General features: G+C 63.4%; 2 protein-coding genes across 4 annotated transcripts in view; one reads left to right on the top strand and one right to left on the bottom strand.

The window, feature by feature from the left end:
- The first annotated feature begins 296 nt into the window (after window positions 1–296).
- On the top strand, window positions 297–6,073 carry VPS28 (VPS28 subunit of ESCRT-I). Its single transcript, XM_024210664.3, has 10 exons — window positions 297–407; window positions 671–742; window positions 1,679–1,707; window positions 2,054–2,091; window positions 2,506–2,595; window positions 3,074–3,179; window positions 3,803–3,904; window positions 4,737–4,790; window positions 5,073–5,164; window positions 5,673–6,073. The coding sequence occupies exons 1-10, from the start codon at window positions 341–343 to the stop codon at window positions 5,788–5,790; spliced, it is 768 nt and encodes a 255-aa protein (XP_024066432.2). The 5' UTR covers window positions 297–340; the 3' UTR covers window positions 5,791–6,073.
- Window positions 6,074–6,437: 364 nt separating this feature from the next.
- TONSL (tonsoku like, DNA repair protein) overlaps window positions 6,438–8,911 on the bottom strand; it is a 16,583-nt gene continuing 14,109 nt past the window's right edge. For all 3 annotated transcript variants that reach the window (XM_026647073.1, XM_029914363.1, XM_029914364.1), the window contains 4 exons: window positions 8,519–8,691; window positions 8,112–8,185; window positions 7,686–7,819; window positions 6,438–7,515 (listed from right to left, as the gene is read on the bottom strand). In XM_026647073.1, coding sequence (XP_026502858.1) covers window positions 7,322–7,515; window positions 7,686–7,819; window positions 8,112–8,185; window positions 8,519–8,691 — 575 coding nt within the window. In that variant the 3' untranslated portion in view covers window positions 6,438–7,321. The remainder of the gene's footprint in view (window positions 7,516–7,685; window positions 7,820–8,111; window positions 8,186–8,518; window positions 8,692–8,911) is intronic.

Raw genomic sequence — 8,911 nt, 5'->3', positions numbered from 1 at the left:
GGGCTCTCACGGGCTCCCACACGCGGCGCTGCCGGCCCCGGTACCTCGGTAACGCGTCTCTCCCCCGGCTTCTGGTTACCCAGTAACCGTGTCCGGTCAGCAGGACTGACCGGACAGCTACCCCTCAGGTCGGGGGCGGGGCTCTCGGCTGTCCTCGAGACGCCGGGCGCCGCCTTCGAACCAACCCCTTCCCGCCCCGCGCGCGCCTTTCCCGCTTCACTAACGGCCGCCCCGCCTCGCGCCACGCCCCTGCCCCCGCCCGCCGAGCCCCAGGCAGCCGGGCCGAGCCCCGAGCGCCCGATGGGCCGCTAGGCCCGGCGAGTGGAGCCCCGAGCGCCCGATGGGCGCCGACGCCATTTTCCAGGAAGCGAGCGAGCGGCCCGCAGGAAGGAGCCCGGCCGCGGCAGGTGGGTCGGGGCGGCGGCCGGACCCTGCGGGGGGGGAAGCTGCTCGTTATCCGCGGCCGGGCCGTGGGGTCGCTGGGGGGCCGCGGGGTTCCGGACCGGGGCTGTCACCGCCTCCCCCCCCCCCGGGGTGTGCCGGGCCTGGCCGCGCCCCTCGCCGTGGTGCCGGGCCTGGCTCGCTCCGCGCCGGGTCCCGGGCTGGGCTGGGCCCAGGGCGGCCCCTGGCTCGGGACAGGCCCGGCGCTAACGCGTCTCTCTCCCCTCAGAGGCTCCCGGGGAGCGGCGCCCGCAGCCCGCCAGGATGTTTCACGGGATCCCCGCGGCTCCCGGCCTGGGAGGTGAGTTGAACCCGGACCCCCGGGCAGGGGAACGGGCCCGGCCGCTCCCCAGTGTCCCCGCGGGCTAAGCCCGCCTGTGCCGCCCCTTCCCCTGCCCCACGTTACTGCTGGCTCGAGGCAGCTCCGCTCCCGCCAAGTGCCAGCTTGTCCCGGGGCAGGGCAGGGGCAGGGCCGCCTGGCCCCCCGGATCCCTAGGCCCGGTCCTGGCTGAGAGGAGAACACGCATGAAATGGGTCTGGCCTCCAGCTCCCCCCCCACACACCCCCTGAAGCTACCGGGGGTCGGGCTAGCGGAGGCCGTGGGGCAGGAGCGCGGTGCCTTGCCAGAGCTGGGTCTAGGGCGCACTTGGCCTGCGCTCGCCCCGTGCCCGCCTGGCGCTTTCTGCCGCTACGTGAAGGATGGTTCTCCATGGCCGCTGACCGTAGGACACGACGCCCTGGGCCTAATCTGCGGCAGCAGAGGTTCAGGTTAGAGATTGGGAGCAGGTTTCCCACTCTCGGGGGAGCTAAGCTCCGGAACAGGCGCCCCAGGGAGCTTGTGGGATCCCCATCACTGGAGATTTTTAAGACCAGGCTGGACAAACCCCTGTCAGGGATGGTCTCGGCCCTACCTCGGCGCAGGGGGCTGGATTTGATGACCTCTCGCGGTCCCTTCCGGCTCCGAATCTCTGTGATTCTCCCCTTGTGGACTGTTCCTGGTTCCCTGGCTTGGAGCAATGGCTGGTGGGCAGCAGGAGGTGCTGGGCTGGAAGAGCTCTCTGCTGGCCTTCGGTGTACTGAGGCTGGTTGTAGGGTTCCTGGGTAGCAGTAGCCAGTGGGGTGAGGAGCTGCCACCCTGGCCCTTCGTAACACAGGGTGACCAGGAAGAAGTTTCATTGTGAGAATCGCTGGAAAGCCCTTGGGGCTACTGCTGTTCACGGGTTTCCCTCTTTTTCAGCCCCAGGGAATAAGCCGGAACTGTACGAGGTGAGTAGCACTTGTCTTGTCGTGTCCCCTCCTTGCTCTGTCTCTGGCACAGGAGGCAGAAAGACCTTCCAGCGTAAGTTGGGTTTGTGCTCTGCAAATGGATGCACACCCCTCAGTCCTGGGGCATCCAGGGACCCCAGGCTCCTGGGGACACAGGCAGCCCCTAATCTCCATCCCAGTAGGGGTTCTTCTGGAACCCGTCTCCTCTGCCCCTTGGAGAGGATGCAGGAGGTTCCATATCTGTCAGCTGTGTCCCCGTCCCCCCACCCCCAGCCTGTGTGCATAGATTTCAGTTCAGAGGCTGTGACATTGCCTGACGTGCTGTGTGTGTCTGCTGTCCTTGCAGGAGGTGAAGCTGTATAAGAATGCACGGGAGCGAGAAAAGTGAGTCCATCCCCCGCGGAATGGGTTTCCTGTGGGTGCCGTGTACGCAGTTCTGTGTTGGCGTGCGTGTACCGGGAGTTCAAGCTGCTATCTGCAGTGAGATCCTTGCTCTGAAGATGCTGGGGCTGACGGTGCAGGGAGCTCTCTAGTCTGGTGTCCTGCCCCTGCCAAGCCAGAAAAGACCCGAGAGCCCCTTTGTCCTGTCTCTGCCATTGGCCAGTGCAGGCTGTGTCCAAGGAAGAAGGAGTAGGTGGAAATGTCATCTCTGGAAAAAGCGAGTGGTCCCCCTTGGCCCTGAAGCGCTAGAGCCTTTGTGCTGTTCCTGGGGGTGTGGGAGGGGGTGTATCACAAAGGGTGTGAGGGGGGGTGGCCGCGGCCTGTGCGCCCTTACAGGCTTCTGCCCTCTGGTTTCAGGTATGATAACATGGCTGAGCTGTTTGCGGTGGTGAAGACGATGCAGGCTCTGGAGAAAGCTTACATCAAGGACTGCGTCTCTCCCAACGAGTGAGTCCTGGCTCTGCTCTTCTTTCCAGCCTGGACTCTCCTGGGTTGGCGGGGAGCCGAGCACATGGGATTCCTCAGCAGGGATTTCTCCCTCTGGGTGCATCATTACTGAGTGGAGCGAGTGGAGTGACTTCTGCTCCCCAAGACCCTGGAGACACACTGGGGAGGGGATGTTTCCTCGGGGGGGGGGGGGGGAGGTCGCAAATTCACCAAAACAGCTGATCAGGTCCCCCCTGGCTCATGCCCCCCTCCCTTTCCTGGGGCCAGGCAGTGTTGTTCCATCCGGAGGGGGTCTCCAGTCTCAGGCCTTGGGGCTGCTTCCCTGCCCTGGGGGCAGTTACGTGGGTGAACTCATCTCCTCCTAAGGAAGCTGCTTGCTTATTTTATGTCCCCAGCCTCAGTGTCGCCCTCCTGCTTGGCATCAGCAGCTCTGGCTGTTTGCGGCTGTTCTTACTCCGTCCCCTCTTCCCCGCCCCAGGTACACTGCAGCCTGCTCCCGGCTCCTGGTCCAGTACAAAGCTGCCTTCAAACAGGTGCAGGGTTCCGAGATCGGCTCCATCGATGAATTCTGCCGCAAGTTCCGCGTGAGTTAAGTTTTCTGGCACTCCAGCTTATGGGGGTACTGAGATGGGAATCTCAGGGAACCCCTAGAACAGGGGGCTGCGGTCCTAGATGTACCGCTGCTGACTGGGTTAGACTCCACTCGCCAGAGGGGGAAGAGAGAAATCCTGCATAGATTGGTTTATTCCAAGGGCAGAAGGGACCAGTGTGACCATCCCATCTGACCTCCTGTGTAACACAGGCCAGAACCCTGCCCCAAGTCATTCCCAGAGCAGAGCTGTTAGAAACGCAGCCCGTCTGGATTTAAAATAGTCAGTGCTGGAGAATCCACCGTGACCTGGGGCAAATTGTTCCAGTGGTGAATTACTCTAACCGGTTCGCCTGGATTACAGACAGGCAGTGAGTTCACACACACCCCAGCTTACTGGCCAGGCCCTGCACTGAAGGTACTCTCCTCCCCCTCCCCCAGGTCAGCACGAGTGTGGAACCCCCGTCCCGTGCTTGGAAGCTTTCCCAGGGAAATGTTGCTTGTTTGGGGTTTTTATCCCTGTCCCCCGGGCCGAGCTCCCCCGGGGCTCGCCGTGACCCTCCCGTCCCCCATGCCGAGCTTCCCCAGGGCTTGGGGTGATTGTCCCATCTCCTGCAGCTCGACTGCCCGCTGGCCATGGAGAGGATCAAGGAGGATCGTCCAATCACCATCAAGGATGACAAGGGCAACCTGAACCGCTGCATTGCTGACATCGTCTCTGTACGTTCCCGCCCATGGCGAGGGGCTGCGTGCATTGTAATGCCTGTACCCAGTGCTTCTGGGACTCTGCCGCCGGGCCGGGCCTAGCCTGCCCTGCGTGTCTAGACAGGCCAATTCTCAAGGGCAGGGGTGGCGGGTGAAGCTTCTGCTTGGGGAGGCTAGTCCCCTGGTCTGCCTCTTACGGGCAAGGCCACACCCCTGCTCACTGCTCTCAGCTCCCTGGGTGGGGCAGAGCTAAGAGCTTGGCCTCTCTGCCCCCGTGGGTGGGGCTGGGGCTGGGGCTGAGAGCTTATCCCTTGCTTGGGTCAAGCTCTGAGCCTGGAGCCCCTCCCCTGTTCCATCCCTTCCACCTGCAGCCCTGCCCATGGCCCCGCCCCATTCCATCCCCAGGAGCGTCACCAGCTTTTTTGCTGCCTAGGCAGCGGAAGGTCCCGCCTCCAAAATGCCACCCCCAACAGAGGCAGCAGAAGGTCCCGCCTCTGAAATACAGCTGACGACCGGGGCGGCCGCGGTCGCCGCCCCTCAAATGTTAGCGCCCTAGGCGACTGGCGGCCCTGTCCGTGTCGTCCCCCCCAACACCCTGGGGGGGCGGGGAGTGAGAGCTCCTCCAGCCCCAGGGCCATGGTGGAGGGAGATTTTTCCAGGGGCCCCAAATCTGCCACTGTCCCCCTCCCGCTCCACCCTGGTGATGAGCGGTTTGGGAAGATTTTGCCTCCCCCGGCCTCCATTACGCACCCCCCCACTCAGGGGGCTGTCCTAGGAGGGCTGGGGTTGTCAGGTGCCATTCCCCAGGGTTCCAGGCCTTTGCTGAGGTGTCTCTTCTCTCTTCCAGCTTTTCATCACGGTGATGGATAAGCTGCGCCTGGAGATCCGAGCCATGGATGAGGTGAGATTGGGGGAGACAGCCAGGCCGAGTCCCTGAGAACTCTCCCTGGAGCCTGCAACCTGGCTGGCTTCACAAGCCATCTCCTGGGCCCAGGAGAGGGAAGGGGAACAGCCCGCAGGGCCACGGGCTGTGACTCTGTGCCAAGCTAATTGCCAGGGGAAGGGATCAGCACCTGGCTGTGTGGAGAGGAAATTCCTGCCTGGAGTGAGGAGTGGGGTTTTCCCAGCCAGGCCTGGGGCATGGGGCAGGAAAGGCTCAGGCTGCATGTGTTTGTGCCCCCAGATCCAGCCGGACCTGCGGGAGCTGATGGAGACAATGAACCGCATGAGCAACCTGCCCCCTGACTTCGAGGGGCGACAGAAAGTGAACCAGTGGTGAGTATGGCTCCCTGGGCCCCCTCCTCTGTTGCTGTCTCTGCTCGCTCAAGCAGAGGGGATGGCGGGGGCCTGACCCAGCCTTGCCCCCCAGTGGGTCTTCTGCAGAACTGAGAGGGCTGTTCCACCCACTGGGCTGAGGAGGGCTGCTTTGGAGGCAGGCCTGTGGCACTCCCTATGCCGTGGGAGGTCAGGGCACCCCGGGGTTGGGCTCATGGTAAGATGATCTGTGGCACCAGCCCTGCCAGCCGTGGCTCTGACCAGGGGCATGTTATGCTTTTTCTCCTCTGGCCCAGCTAGGTGTTGGGCAGGGGCCGGAGGAGCCCCAGGGAGATGCTGGCTCTTTACCCCAGGTCAGCGCTGTAGAGGGATGGGTCTGTTTTTAATTGCCCCTGCTAGTGCAGCACCAGCTGCAGCCCTCACCCAGTCACCTTGTGAAGCACCTTCTTCCTGCCCTGGGTGGGAGGAGTCTCCTGGCTGGACCCCCCCTCTGACTCTTCCCTGGCAGGCTGCAGACGCTGAGCGGGATGTCTGCCTCCGACGAGCTGGATGACTCCCAAGTGCGCCAGATGGTGTTTGATTTGGAATCGGCCTACAACGCCTTCAACCGCTTCCTGCACTCCTGAGCCCGGCCCAGCGCCCCCCTGGACTGGTGGCTCTAGCTGCCTGTCTCCTGAGAGCCCCGCCGCACGTATAGCGCTCAGGTCTCGGGTGGCGGGAGTGGGGGATAGCATGGACAAACCCCCTCACTGTTGGGAGGGGCATTGGCTGTAGCCTTTCTAGCATTAGCCCTTGGGGCTGTCAGTGTGAATGGCGCTCCTCCAGCCGGAGCACAGGCAGGCCCTGCCTGGTCTGTGAGCAGGGGGCAGATCTGTACAAACCTGCGAGAATAAAGCCCCTCCCGCTGCGGCTCGTGTGTGGTGTGGTGCTGGGCTCGGGGGAAGGAGGCGTAGCCGCTGCAGGTGGTCAGATTTCCCAGGTACTGCAGCGGGGGCTCCAGGCTGGCTCCTGTCTGCAGGGGCAGAACCAGAACCTGCCAGGCTCCCAAGAGCAGGGAGCAGCACCCTGGTCAGCCTCAGCTGGTGCTGCTCTGTAAGCAGATAAAGCAGCTGGCCTGGTGGAGGGGGAGAGGATAGTGGGTCCTGCTACCTACCGCTCCCTGGGAGATGGCAGGTTTCCAGGGGAGAGCCACAGCCCCGTTTGTGTCACAGAGAAACCCTGTGTCACCCGTTGGGTGGGGAGCTGTGAGCCGAGCAGCCAAGGCCAGAGCGGGTGGAATGCAGCACTTTATTTACCATGGTTAATCAATGCCCCAGGGGCCAGGAAAGCACCGGACAGTCAATAAATAACCTGTAATGTCTGAACTAGCCCGAGTGGCCAGTGGAAGGGCGGGGCCAGAACCCCTGCAGCTTGGGGCAAGTGTGAATACCTCCCCCAGGACTGGATTACAGAAAGATTATTAGAGGACATAAAATATTACCCCCTCCCCCCCACACACACTCTGAGTCAGGCTCCCAGAGGAATGGAGCAGGGGAGCCTTCTGCCCCAGGGCCTCGGTCAGTCTTAGATGCTGGTTTCCCCAGGCAGTGACCTTCAGCACTTGCTCCAGGGCAGTGGCTGTGCCAGGAAAAAACACAACCCAGCCCCCACGGTTCCGTTACTCCGGCGTGAAACAGCTGGGGGAGACGAAGTGATCTCTCGAGCGGCGCACTAGGAATTCCCACCATCACTCTGGGAGCAGTGCGGGCCAGGTAACTCGCTGCCTCCTTTGGACACAGCAGAGGCTGTTGATCCCCAGGGTGCGGACAATTCTGCAGGGAGTTCCACTGATCCCAGTACACGGCCGGCAGGCCCAGCACCACAGCAGTGTCCGGGGTCCTGCTGCCTTTGCATAAGATGGTACCAGAAGCTCCCTTCTCAGCTTGCGGAGGCACCTGGAGAAGGCAGGATGAGCGCCAGCAGCCAGGTCCCTGCACCCTCTCCCCATGGGCCAGGGCTGAGTTCCAGTGCTTGCTTCCTCCTACCCGCCAGCCGCCTCCTCTGCCAGAGGCCTCGGCCTCCCGCGTGCTCCCCGCTAGCTGTGCAGTTCCAGGGCTGGCTGAGGGAGGAGTCAAGCAGGCCCAGAGGGATCCATACAGCAGGAGGAGACAGGTCCCGTCACACACTCTTGCAGAACAGCTTGTGGTGCTGGGTGACTGCGCACAGCGAGGTGCCTGTGGGGCCGCGCCAGGACTCGCCCACACCCCGCTGGTCGCTCCTGCTCAGCTGCCGGCTGCAGAGTCTCAACTCACGCACGTCGGCGGAGACCCGGGCCCACGTGGTGCTGTCCAATGGGCCTCGCACGCTGCAGCCTGCGGGAAGTAAAGAGGCCGTTGTGCCAGCGTAGGGACAAGCAGCAGCTGCAGTACGTAGGGAATCCAGGACCCAGGGACAGGGATGTCAGGCTGGGTGATCCCCAGGGTCCCTTTATCAGACCCTTCCCTGGAGCCCTCAGGGACCCCTGAGCCCTTCATACCCTCACCTGCCAGGCTGAGGTAGCGGAGCCCTTGGTTCCTCTCCCCCAGGGCTGACAGCAGCGTCCGCAAGCCCACAACGGTGATCCCCGGGTTCGCAGACAAATCCAGCGAGACCAAAGCTGGACAAACCGGGAGGCACCTGGGGCCAAGAGGGAACAAGTGAGTCAAACTGCCCCCGGCCTCACTCTTCCCCCCACAATGCATTGCACACAGCCCCGCCCACTCGTGGCCCCCAGGGACGGACCCAGCAGCCAACAGGCCCCCAGCCGGAGGAGATCCAGGGGAGGGAGGTATCACTTCCAGGTAGGACCCAGCAGGGGGAAGGTCAGAGTTCAGGCTCTCAGTTCAGCTCCACATCACAGCCCCTCCCAGGCAGCAGCACACCCATAGCACACAACCGTCTGCCCCCTAGCAAACCCCCAGGCCTTTACCTGGCCAGCTCGGCAACAGCCTCGTCGTTCAGGTGGTTCCCGGACACAGTCAGGTGGGTGAGAGCACATCCCTCCTGGAAGGGAACAGAGGGGAACTGATCCCAAAGCCACAGCCCAGCTCAACGGGGCAGAGGCTAAACCCTCCTTTCAAGCCAAGGCCTGGAGCCGCTGAACGCCTGCGATCCCCATGGCCCCAGAGAACCAGGAGCACCAGATGGTCACGCTCCCGAGGAAGGACCGCATGAGCCGCCTGAGCCGCACAGAGGCACCTTGTGCTTCTGCAGCGTGGGGGCTGAGGCCCCTGGCCAGAGCCATGTTCGGCCCACGCGCAGGGCTGCAATTCCTGGAGCCAGTAAAGGGTTACAGCAGCCCCCCCCTCTCCCTGCACCCGGGCTGGGGCCCATTACCTGCGTCAGGTACCTGACCACCGGATCCACGAGAGGCTCCTCCAGCCGGGCAGCCACCGAGCCGATCTCCAGCTGGCTAAGGGTGGCGCAGGGCAGGCTCCTGAGCAGCAGCTCCAGGCCGGTGGAGCCCAGGGCATTGTGGGACAAAGCGAGGGTCTTCAGGTGCACAGCTCCTGGGCCAGGGAGAGACAGTGAGGTAACAGTGAGCCTGTAGCCTCCAAGGCCGGGGCAAGGGAAGGGAGTTGGGGAGCTCACCCAAGGCCCTGTCTGCAGCTGCGTAATGCAAAACTTACAGACCAGACAGGCCAGGACTGGAAAGAACAGCAGAGCAGGGAGCAGTAGCACAGGACTGAGGGGCTCTGGCAGAGGTGGGGGAGCCCAGGGCTGGGTAGC

Source organism: Terrapene carolina, unplaced genomic scaffold, assembly GCF_002925995.2.
Source record: "Terrapene carolina triunguis isolate 2854851 unplaced genomic scaffold, T_m_triunguis-2.0 Scaffold58, whole genome shotgun sequence".
In the NCBI taxonomy this organism is placed as follows: Eukaryota; Metazoa; Chordata; order Testudines; family Emydidae; genus Terrapene; species Terrapene triunguis.
Note: the sequence above shows the minus strand (reverse complement) of the source record. Positions and strands in the feature narration are given on the sequence as shown.

Bases quoted from the DNA above. Each gene is read 5' to 3' on its own strand.
- VPS28 (XM_024210664.3), top strand. From the start codon at position 341: ATGGGCGCCGACGCCATTTTCCAGGAAGCGAGCGAGCGGCCCGCAGGA. The intron at 743-1,678 runs GTGAGTTGAACC...CCTCTTTTTCAG, and splicing joins CGCGGCTCCCGGCCTGGGAG to CCCCAGGGAATAAGCCGGAA. The intron at 5,165-5,672 runs GTGAGTATGGCT...CTTCCCTGGCAG, and splicing joins CGACAGAAAGTGAACCAGTG to GCTGCAGACGCTGAGCGGGA.